This window comes from Rhinopithecus bieti, unplaced genomic scaffold, assembly GCF_001698545.2.
Source record: "Rhinopithecus bieti isolate Rb0 unplaced genomic scaffold, ASM169854v2 scaffold_39971, whole genome shotgun sequence".
In the NCBI taxonomy this organism is placed as follows: domain Eukaryota; kingdom Metazoa; phylum Chordata; class Mammalia; order Primates; family Cercopithecidae; genus Rhinopithecus; species Rhinopithecus bieti.
The window spans coordinates 504,204-516,281 of NW_016816590.1; the positions used below are offsets into that span (position 1 = coordinate 504,204).

The window sequence follows — 12,078 nt, forward strand, 5'->3', positions numbered from 1 at the left end:
CATTAGATAGACTAAGGAAATCTAAATAAAGTATGGACTTTAGTTAATCATAATGTATCAATACTGGTTCATTAATTGCAACAAATGTACCCTACTAAGGTAACCTGATAATATAGGGGGAACTGGGTGCAGAGAATATGGTAACTCTGTATCATCTTTGTAATTTTTCTGAAACTCTAAAACTGTTCTAAAATTAAAAGTTCATTTTTGAAAGTTAAAGAAGTTAAGGAAACATATCAAAAGCATCATTAAGCAATTGGGGCCATCTTTATATGTTTTTGTTTCAGACAGTAATGATTAGATCCCTGTAATAAAAGACAAGGTCTGGGAAAAAAAAAAAGTCTCCCAAGAGAATTACTAAGTAGGGCATGGGAATAAGGTGCTATCTCACTAAGCAAACACTATGGCCATAGAGGTGGATTGTCTGCTGATTTGTTCTAAAGTGGAGGCTGTCAAAAATTTAAATAGCTCTTGCCCAGAATATAATGGTCTAATTCAACTACCAGGAGCCACCTCTGGACACAGAGAGCGAGACAACAGAGCTCAATGCTTAACTCCTACAGGAACTTCATTCGTCTGTCTGGTGCCAACAGCACCCTTGAGTCACCTGTAAAAGTGGCCAGGTTTGTTATCTATATTTTTCTATATTTTGAAATATTCCATAATAATATTAAGAACATTTTATAATTTTATTAGCTTTCAATTTTGAAATAATTTCAAACTTGATGAGAAAAGTTGCAAAAATAGCACAAAGAATTCCCACATACCCTTCACCCAGCTTCCCCAAATGTTAACTTTCTGCATAGTTATAGTACAGTGATCAAAACCAAGAAATTAACATCGAAGCAATACTATTAGCTCACCTACAGATTGTATCCAAAAGTTACCAATCGTCCCACTGAGCTCCTTTTTCTGGTTCAGGACCCACGGTGCATGCACAGCTGCCATGTCGCCCTTCTCCTCCAATCTGGAGCATTTCCTCGGCCTTTCTTTGTTTTTCATGACTTTGACACTTTTGAAGAGTCAGTGTAAAATCATTTAAACCCATTGAGTATATGACAATCTCCCTAAAACTGTTTTGAACTGAAGGCAGCTCTTCAGCGAGCTGCCAGGCCGTCAGGGAGCACCCTTGATACAGTTTCTCAAGCTAGACAACTCTGCAGCCTCTGCAACCCTCAGAGTGGCAGGAGGCGCGTGGGAAAGTGGCACAACAAAGGCGGGGCTGCACTTCACTGGGATTCCGGACAACCAGTATCCTGAGCACCTAACACGGCACCAAGCTCCTACGTGCCAAGATACCTCCCCCACTCGTAGGAGCATCTGAGGAGGTGGGTGGGTGTGTGCTCCAATCCACTTGCTAGGGCTTTGTGGAACCAGGAGTTCACGGTTGTGTGAGCAAAACCCAGATGCCAGTACTGCACATCCTGGAGTCACCTGGAGGCTACAGTCTCCAGCTTTCCCAAAGTTCGCCATCAGGAACCAGAATATCAAGGCCCGAGAGTGTCCTGTCTTCCACGTTTTTTTCATGTTTGGTAAGGTAGCATCCTTTCCTCCAGCGTCTCCAAGCCCTGAAGTAATCTTCCTCCAAGGACCGCCGCAGTAGAGCTGTGCAGTGTTACAGCACCATCTAGTGCTAAAAATAGTACAGTGCAGCCATAGCATCCCTGCCGCTCCAGTCACAGCTCCTGGGGGTGTAATTAATAATTTAGCAACGTGCCAAGATTTAACAAGTTGACTCTAATTTCACGGTGTGACAAGCCAGTGTGGTTTAGCAGGGAAGAGGCATTGGAGTCAGATGAATCCCTTGTCTGCCCTTACCAATGTGCCTTGCTCTGTCTCTGACGGTCCAAACTTTATCTTCCTCAGTTAAAATGGGACTAACACTGTATTCAACATTGTTATAATGTACCTGCATAAGTCCTGGGGTGATAGAAAGTCCCAATAAACATGTATTGCTTCTCATCCTCCTCCCTACCCTCTGTATACAGAGGATTTCCATGACAACCTGGAGCCGTTAAAATGGAAGGGACTCTTCTCCATGAGGTGTGATGTTCATCCAAAGAGCCGGACAATCTATAAAACCCTGAGGCCGCTCCATGGTTAGGAGTCGGGACTCGGAATCTGAATTGGCTTATTTTGAATACCAGCTCTGACGGTTGCTGGTTTTTCCATCTGTAAAATAGCGATGGTAGTGATGATGCCTATCTCCTAAGTCTGTTGTGAGGATTAAATTAATACCTGCAAAGCACTTAGAAGGCAAGAATTTCGTAAGTGTGAACTATCATTAATAACATTTTTTAGCAAGCTGGACCCAAAAAAGGCAGGAGGCGGGGGAAGGCTCGGAGCCATCATTTATTTAATTTATAAAAGAAAATGTTCCACTTCTTGTCCTTTTGAATAGTACTCTACCTCTCATGTTTTCCCCTAAACACACACACACACACACACACACACACACACACACACACACACAATCTTCAAATACTTATTTTGAGTCTGGCTTCTCTTCAACCAATTCCAAGTCTCAGCTTCCTGGGCCATCACCAAGGTGAGGCTGGGCCACGAGCAGCCCATCTGAGCTTCACAGACAGCCCAAATACTTCAGCCATTGGTATAGTCCTGGTAAAGTAAGCCCTTTATCATTATGAAATATCCTTTATAGTCTAGTAATGCCTGAAAGTTTACTTCGTGTACTAAATACACCAGCTTCCTTTTGGTTAATACTTGCATGATAGTCCTTTTTCCATCCTTTTACTTTCAGTCTTTCTGTATCCTTGTTTAAGGTATGTTGTTTTGAAGTCTCAGATAATTATATTTGCTCTTTATCCAGGGGTGATAATATTGCCTTTGAAATGGAATATTTAGTCCACATATGCTTGATGTAGAGATTGATGTATGTGGGTGTTTGTTTTCTATTTGTTCCCATCTGTTCTGTGCGTTTTTTTTTTTTTCTTCCTTGGGATTATTTTATTTCATATTCTCCTTCTGTTATCGTTAGTTTTATATTCTCTTATTCTTTTAGAAAATACTGTAGAAACTGAAACATGTACCCCTGATTTATTCATTTCTAATATAAATCAGTGCCTCCACCATCTTCACTTTCAAGACAGTTCAAGGACTTCAGAATACTTTAATTCCATTTACTCAGGGGTCCCCAGTCCCCAGGCTGTGAACAAGTACTGGTCAGTAGCTTATTAGGAACTGGGCCGCACAGCAGGAGGTGAGTGGCAAGCCAGCAAGCATTACCGCCTGAGCTCCACCTCCTGTCAGATTAACAGTGGTACTAGATTCTCATAGGAGTGCTAATCCTATTGTGAACTGTGCATGTGAGGGATCTTGGTTGTGCGCTCCCTATGAGAATCTAATGCCTGATGGTCTGAGGTAGCACAGTGTCATCCCAACACCATGCTCCCAATCCCTCTATCCCTCCACCCACTGTTTGGGAAAAAATCATCTTCCACAAGACCAGTCTCTGGTGCCAGAAAGGTTTGGGGAGCCCTACATTTACCTCCCTCCACACTTACGTGCTTTTTTTTGGTGATGTATTTTAGTTCTTTATATATTTAAGATCCCATAAAGTAAAAAGTTGTTTCATACATTCAATATTTATTTAGTTTTATACATATACTTACCCTTTCCATTGCCCTTCAATGCCTTTCTGCACCTCCAGCTATGGTCAGTGATCATTTTCCTTCTGCTTCAAGAACACCCTTTAGTACTTTCCTTTCATGCTTTTGGTACTTTTCATTGGTGGCAAATTATATTTTCCTTAGTTTGGATGTGTCTTTGGAAGGATATTTTTGCCTCATAGTCTTCTAGGTTGGCTATTATTTTCTTGAAGCTCTCTGAAAACACCATTCCATTTTCCACTATCATTACTTCTGCTGAAAATCCCCTAACAAGGCTTGCTGTTGCTCCTTTGAAAGTAATATATATTTTTCCTCTGGCTACTTTTAAAATTAGTCTTTGTTTTTCAGTAGTTTTACTATAAAGTAATTAAGTATAATTTTCATTGTAACTTATCCTGCTTAGAGGTCAACAGCATTTCTTATTTATGTGGCTTAATGTCTTTCACCAATTTGGGAACATCCTTAACCATTAACTCTTCGAATAGTTGTCTACCCTATTTACCCCCAGCACCAGTCTGGATATTATCTTTCATTTCATTACCTGTCTCTTAAGTTGTGTCTATCAGAGCCATCTACTGATTTCTTAATTGTTATATTATTTTTCAATTCTAGAATCTTAAGTATAACGTCCAGTTCTCTCCTGAAGTTGTTCCATTTGGCCATCTAATTCATGAACATTTTAATCATAGCTACTGTAAAGTACCTGTCAGATAATGTTAACTATCTGAATTTCCTGGAGGTCTGTTTCTATTGTTCACTTTCTCATTGTTGGTCAAATCTTGTGTTTTTGCATTCCTATTTCTTAAACAGACTTTGAAAACAATTAATAGAGAAAATCTGAGAAATTAGACCACGTCCTCCTCCTTCAGAGGGGCTTTATTTTGCTTCTGGCCACCCACTAGATCTGAGGCTGGGCTGCACTCCTTGTGAGAACAGGCCCATATCCAGTTCACCTTTAATCAAAGAGTAGCTCTTTGGGGTCCCAAGAGAAAGTCTGGGGTGTTTTCCAGGGCCACTTCTACTTGGACCCCAACTCTTAATTTTTGGTCTCCATTAGTCTTCTACAAATTCTATTCAGTTTCTCAGCCCCTGCCCTTGAAATAGCAAGTCCCTTGAGGGGGAAACGAATAGTATCAAATGTACATCTCACCTCTCGAATATTAGCCCTTGCTTTCTCAACTGCCTGATCCTTGAATAGATATGTATATTCTGGTTTTTGTCCTTTCCTCAGCAGAAGGGTTGGTGCAAAACAAGCTAATCTCCCTTTGCTCAAGGCTGAACTCTCCACATTCCTTATTCGCATAATTAATTAATTTTGAAGTCCACGGTCTAGAGTAGAATAGACTTGGGTTCAAGTCTCCATTGCGTTACTTACTAGCTGTGTGTTTTCAGGTGAGCTATTTAACTTCTTAAAATCTTAGTGTCCCATCCAGAGAATGGAAGCAATAGTAGTACCTACCTACCTTATTTTAAGGACTTTTAAGATGCAGGCATAGCATTTAGCACAGAGCCAGGAACACAGCAAATATTTAAACGTAAATGACATCAAGTTTTAAAGCATTTCAAGTAACCGTTGTTATCATTATGTAATAGAAAGGAGGGCGCAACAGCAGCCTGTCTCCCATGCATCCCCTGTGAAAGAGTCTAACTAACTGGGGGAAGATCCTCTACAGGTCTAAGTTTTTCCCACTTGCTCATCCTATGGCTTTGGAACATTTGGATGAAACAGCTTACTGCACCACATTAAATGGTTTGTGCAAGGGTTGGTGTGCTCTTTTTGGAAAGCAGATCAATTGGAGGAAGGGTCAGAACTTAGCAGTAGGATCAAGAAAGTAAGCTTTGGCAACAAGACCCATGAAACTGGTCCCCTACACTAGGCCCTCCAGGGTTTATCCCCAAAGTGTAATGGGAGGACAGGTGCAACCACTGGGGTTTGCTCTGGAAAGAGGAGACAGGTCTTCTACTGTCCTGCCCATATCAGGGCTGAGACTTCATTGTGCTTGGGAAAGGTTTTCCACTTACTAAGAATTCTAGACAGTAAAGGGGCCCTAGAGGCCTTGACACAGGAACCCTGAGTAATTATTCTCTGCTCTCTGTAAGAAAAACATTTCATTCGAATATTCCATAATTTTTAATAAAAGGCTTGCATTGTTCACAACACATTCAAGAAGCATTATCATTGATTTTCCTTTGTGAAATGTTTAAATATTGAAACATCCAAAATATTAATGCGTATAAAATACAACAAACTTACTTTGTACCTACCATGCAGTCGGTTTCTATCACTTTCCCAAGTTGCAGTTCCAAAGTGCAATGCTAGCAATACCACCCGCAGAAGTGAGTCCAAGGAATGATCTAGTAGATGAGAACATCACATGCCAGAGCCGGGCAGTTTTGCACATCCAGCAACACTACTCCAGATACTGCAGGCCTTAGGGTCTGACGTCCACCGGACTTCGAAAAAGCTGATATATCACATCACATTACAGTCTTTTAACAGTGAGGCAAGGCCGGACGCAGTGGTTCACAACTGTAATCCCAGCACTTTGGGAAGCCAAGGCAGGTGGATCATGAGGTCAGGAGTTCAGGACCAGCCTGGCCAAAATGGTGAAACCCCATCTGTACTAAAAATACAAAAATTAGCTGGGCGTGTTGGCAGGTGCCTGTAATCCCAGCTACTTGGGAGTGTGAGGCAGAGAATTGCTTAAACCCAGGAGGCAGAGGTTGCAGTGAGCCGAAATAGTGCCACTGCACTCCAGCCTGGGTGATAGAGTGAGACTCCATCTCAAAACAAACAAGCAAACAACAACAACAAAACAGTGAGGCAAAAACTACCACTGGGACTGTATATCTGAAACTCCAAATATGGTCTTTCCTCCCACAAATCTGAAAAGCCTAATTTCAATAGTGATGGTAGAAACAGCCAGAGAAACTAGTTACAATACTGGTGAGCTGTGGCATCTAATTATGTTAACAAAATATGATGCGAATGTCTCCAATCCTCCAGCCCTACAGACCACCCTTTTCTTTTACCCACCTAACATAATCTGACCCTCTCACTGTAGAAGGTCTAGTCTTTATGGTAATGTATAATAATGTAAGAAGTCCTAGAAGTGTTTATATTCCAGAAACAGGTTGTTACTAGTCACAATCTGGCCTTAAGACCAGTGTTTGGATTACCCCAGCCACCTAGGTACCATCTGGCCCCAGAATGGACACAGTCCCTCCCTGAATCATCCAAAACACAGCTGACATTGCGCTGTAGTTTTGACAAAGACTTAATGAATGTGAGGCTAACACAAGGGAATTAAAAATGTAGGGAAAATAACAGTGGCTCACGAATTCCATGTTCTTAGAACCTGTGACAACATCCCTTCACAGGAGTTTATAACCAGGACCTTTCTCCTTAGGCCCCAGCCTGCTGCTAGGAGGCAGGGACTTGTTCATTTCCTCCAGAGGGGTGTCCCCACAATGCTGCCCACCCCCAATGAGTTCTACAGCTCCAATTCTCTTCTCTCCAGCTCCCAACAAAAATGAAACTGATCAGTCTCATAATTAACTCAGAATTCTCTCCCCACCCTGTACCTGCTTTAGGCTCTGACCCATGGAGCATTTCTGCCAGCTTTGGTAGTTTATCTATTTAGCTCCCAGGTTAAAATCCAGACCTTTCTTCTGCATGCAATAATTACATCAGTCTTGAAATAAGCCATCCCTAATCATGGACCCAAACAGTGTTCAAATGTGGCCATAACTCACTCTGCTGAACATCTGCTAATTCTGATTTTTTCCTAATTACCAACAATGCAATGAATATCTGGAAAGCTAAATCTCACACATGCATGATATCCTTTCAAACTTCTGCTGGCACTCATCCAGGACTGAACTAAATACCAGATTCTCCCCAACTTCATCCCTTCTACATGGTGAGAGAAATAAGGAAATAAATGTAAACTGCAACAGTGTTAACAGCAAAGTAATAAACTGTGCTTCCAGGGAAAAGCCTCCCAAAGAACTGGCAATTATGCTGGGATCTGATGAGTCATTAGTGCTAGTGAGGCAGAGAAGGAAGAAACTGTGTGTTTGCAGCAAAAAGAACAGCAATTTAAAAAGTCCGGGGCTGGAAGGTGCTGGAATTAGAGCAGCCTAGCTAAAACAGGAATTAAGGGGGAGCTCAAACTGACAGGAAACGAGGGCACAACCTTTCAGGATTTTGTAAGCCATGTTCATTATTAGTCTGATTTGTATTCTAGGAATAACAGGATGACACTGAATGATTCTGTGCACATTTTGAAAATCTGATACTTGCTGGAATGGCTATATTCTATTTTAAATTCCCCTACAGTTTCACCAACACTAAATATCATCTTATGAATTTGGTAGTTTTAACTACTAGATACTACTTTTTTTCATCTTTATTACCCATTTCCTATTGGAGTGCTTTTTTTCCTTCTTTTACTGGATACAAATTTTTTTTACTGGACTGAATTTAAGACTTCATTTATTACCTTTTCTATCTTTTTTGCTCTAATTATTTGCCTTTAAATTACTTATGTCAAAACATTATATTCTTAGCAACCTTTAAAGATTCTGCCACAAAAGTGTCCTCTGACTCCAATGTTATATATTCACCTATATGTTCTTAGTATTCTCATGATTTGATTGTTCATATTCAATCATGATGTCTTGACATTTATAAATAGAAACCTAACTTTACTTTTCAAATGGTTAACTAACCAGTCATCCCTGATAATTCACTTTTATCATTATAAGTAAACAAATCAGAAAATAATTTATTGATGTTTTCTTAATCTTCTCTGTTATCTAATCATATACATAATTTTTTTTTCCTGGGCCAGTACCACACTCATAATTTTATAATGCATTTCATGTGAGATAAAGTTCTCCCGCCCATATGTGTTTTATTTAGCTATCCCGCAAGAAACTTACTGCCTTCTCATGATACATTAACTTGGCTTTCACAGGGATTTTTAAACAAACTAATGAGGTTTCAGACAATCTAACTAGGAGATATCCATCTGGGATGGAAAGAGGTGTAAATGACTTTTAAGACTTCAGCAACCCTTCCAAACAACTACTAAAATTTATATAATTTTTGCATGTAATGGGTGAAGAGTTTGAACAAATATCCCATAAAACTGTTTACCATAATTGACTTTTTATTTAAAAAATTACACTGAGCAATTTCCAGCATATCTTTTTTTTATAAAAGTACTGCCTATATCAAACATTTTATATCACGTTAATTCCATTGAAGAGCTGCCTTTTTCTGTTAAGGTATTGATTCCAATTGATGGGATACATGCCCTTAAAATAGAAAGTTTCCATTATTTATTCAAAGGTCAAAATTAAGATTATTGAGAAGTTTATTGCTTTATGGCTGGGCAAGATGCTACTAGCACATTTTAGGTAAATAATATTCTTTATTAAAACTATGAGGTCATTCTGTTTAAAACTTTCAAGATAATTCACAGAAAATAGATATATTTATTCAAATTAAACATTAAAGGGCCAGGCTACTAGCTATAGACATTTATATGTGAAGCAGCTTTTTTTTTTTTTTTTTTTTTTTGAGACTGAATGTCACTCTGTCACCCAGGCTGGAGTGCAGTGGCCCAATCTCAGCTCACTGCAACCTCCGCCTCCTGGGTTCAAGCAATCCTCCTGCCTCAGGCTCCCGAGTAGCTGGGATTACAGGCGCGTGCCATCACACCTGGCTAATTTTTTTGTATTTTTAGTAGAGACGGGGTTTCGCCATGTTTGCCAGGCTGGTCTCGAACTCCTGACCTCAAGTAATCCACCCGCCTCGGCCTCCCAAAGTGCTGGGATTATAGACGTGAGCCACGGCGCCCGGCCAATGAAGCAGCTCTTTAAAGAAATAAGACATGAAAATAGGTCTGTCCTGGTATACTACACATAATTGAAATGAATAACAACTGGAAGACCAATATTGTTACGCTATGTTCTGTTAGGATCTTAAAAAAAATTCAGACATTTAGTAGTCCATTTGTGCTTAAAATATTCATATGCATGAGAAGCCTAAAGAAAAAAAACACCTCTGTACATGATGATCAAAAGAAAGTTATAAATTTTTTTGAAATTGCACTGTTATTTAAACCACTTTCCTAAAGTCAGACCCTCCTTGTAGCTGGCACAGTTTTTCAGGTCAATTGGCAACCTGGGGAGGCCCCTCTGGTATTAGTGAAGTAAAGAAGGTGGTGATGAAAGACCAAGCTGAAGCCACTAATCCAGGCCTTTGAATTGCACTGGCATCTTCACCTGCATCTTCTCCACTCTCGTCTTCAAGCCCATCATCCATAAGACGCTCCTTTCAAGCAAAACAAGAAACATACTCCTGAGTGATGTGAAAGAGCATTGGCTCATAATAGAAGACAGTTAAATTCTTTGTAGAACAAAGGAATATGAAGTGGTACATATGTGGTCATTAGAAATCTTTAAGGCCAAAATTGGTAAATTCCTCAGTGTTCCAGTTTAAAGGGGACAACTGCCAATGCAATACAATAAATTCTTACCATGTGTATAATTTTATTTCTAGACTATTTTCAAGAAAAAAAAGTTACTTCTTCCCATTTAGTTATAATATATGACTGATTTGGTATTATATTCTAAGCTCTCCCAAATGAAACCATCACAATTTATATGTTAGCTTTCTTTCACATACCACTTCACAAATACTTATGGAACATCCAATCTTCTTTCATCACACTGGTCCCATACAGTGCTGGGAAAATCTCAGTAACTTAAGTATACAAAAGCTTCAATCACATACCATTTCTTCAAGTTCCAAGTTGTTTGCATTTTGCCCATCATTGTTAACTTCAGCATTATTGTTGGGAGCCTGCTGATGACCTCCTTCTTGCCTAAAAGGAAACCATCCAGCTTGGTGTCTGTTCAGTAAAATAAAGAGAAAATAAAATAAGTCACAGTTGTTTTTATTTGTAACACTATAAAATGTTATTAGTGTCCTATAAGAGAAAAATGATTAGAACTATAATAAATAAAAGACCAAATCTCCCACTTCAGGACAGGGAACCACCCTTCTCAAAGCAATGACAGCAAAACAAAACCAACTCAAGTCTCTAAGTCTATCATGGACTTCACTGGCTCTATGTTAGTTATTAAAACATATCAGGAATCATAAATCTTTTTTGGTATTTTTCAAAATGAAATACAACTTAGATATCTGTTTGCCCCTTAGAGAGAAGGGAGCAGGGGAAAAACAGTCTACTTATGAAAAAAATCTGGCTTATACCTATAGGACTTACTATTGGTAAGTCTAATGAAAGAGGACAACCTTATGCAGGAGTGCATCACACACTTCTTAAGTTCTAAATAACGGATAGAGTATATCTCACTGAATGAACAATTTTTATAAAACACAGTAAACAAAAAATCTGCTTCTAAATAATTCTGATAAACATTCTCACTCAACAATACCTGCCCTTGCTTTTGGCATCAAAAACATGCCAGATATCTAAAGTCCAGCATTCAAATTCCTTCACTCAACATTCACAACAGACTACCCTACACCAGATTCTGTGCTGAACAGTTTCAGACATTAAACCACAAAAAGTTAATGAACATCACTCACAAATAAACCAGCAGCATGGCTCCCATTACCATGATAAACCGACTAAAAGAAGAATAGAAGTATACAATGCTAAGGAGAATCGCAGCTCGTGAGAACGTGTACATCCAGTCTAGCCAGTCTCGATTGAAGTCTTCTTCATTTAGTACTGGACCTCCCTGTGCATTCATTTGAACATTCTCATTCATGGGTCGATTTTCTTGGGCCACTAGGTTTGGAGCTGGTGGGGGTTCTTCTCCAGGAACATGTGCCAAATTTAGAGGCTGTGAAGTAGTAGGCTGGGTTGGGTTGACATTTGATGTGGCCTGAGCTGAAACTGCAGCTTGACTGAAATAGTCACCAAAATAAATATTAAAAAGAAAAAAAAACTTTACCATACCATATTTTTTTAAACTTCTTGGGGAGCTATATGTATTTTTCATAAACCTAATATGGAATATCCCAACTCCTGTACCACATTTCTTAGGTAAGCACAAATTCCAATGGAAAAGTGGAGCCAAGGTTGATGGTAGATGTCACACAGGAAAGGATGTTCTCTCAGCCTGGTAGTGTAAGATGACAGGGGAAAGGCAAAAGATGTGAGAGCAGCCATGTTAACCACTACTCTCTCTTTCAATCAATTACCTTATAAGCTAATGAGATGTCCAAACCTTTTCATGAATGCCCCCTTTTGTTATTCTACATGGGATGAATACTCCCAAACTCACCCTGAGACCCATGTTTTGAAAGGCTTGTCTAAAAATACATACTATTATTACATTGTGTGTCTACTGCCAGTGATAAATGATTTGTATTAGTATCCTAAAATCCTAAATACATCTC

The 12,078-nt window shown here is 39.4% G+C and overlaps 1 protein-coding gene and 1 long non-coding RNA gene across 5 annotated transcripts in view; both read right to left on the reverse strand.

Annotated features, from left to right (window-relative positions):
* The window catches only part of LOC108517199 (uncharacterized), a 33,180-nt gene extending 32,231 nt beyond the window's left edge, over nt 1–949 (reverse strand). The window contains exon 1 of the long non-coding RNA XR_001882036.1: nt 864–949. This is a non-coding gene — a long non-coding RNA (uncharacterized LOC108517199). The remainder of the gene's footprint in view (nt 1–863) is intronic.
* A 7,839-nt stretch (nt 950–8,788) lies between these two features.
* HERPUD2 (HERPUD family member 2) overlaps nt 8,789–12,078 on the reverse strand; it is a 53,422-nt gene continuing 50,132 nt past the window's right edge. For 3 of the 4 annotated variants that reach the window (XM_017854978.1, XM_017854979.1, XM_017854981.1), the window contains 3 exons: nt 11,260–11,583; nt 10,438–10,555; nt 9,219–9,975 (listed from right to left, as the gene is read on the reverse strand). In XM_017854978.1, coding sequence (XP_017710467.1) covers nt 9,814–9,975; nt 10,438–10,555; nt 11,260–11,583 — 604 coding nt within the window. In that variant the 3' untranslated portion in view covers nt 9,219–9,813. Of the gene's footprint in view, nt 9,976–10,437; nt 10,556–11,259; nt 11,584–12,078 lie in introns of all 4 variants that reach the window. The other variant, XM_017854980.1, reaches the window with a different exon arrangement.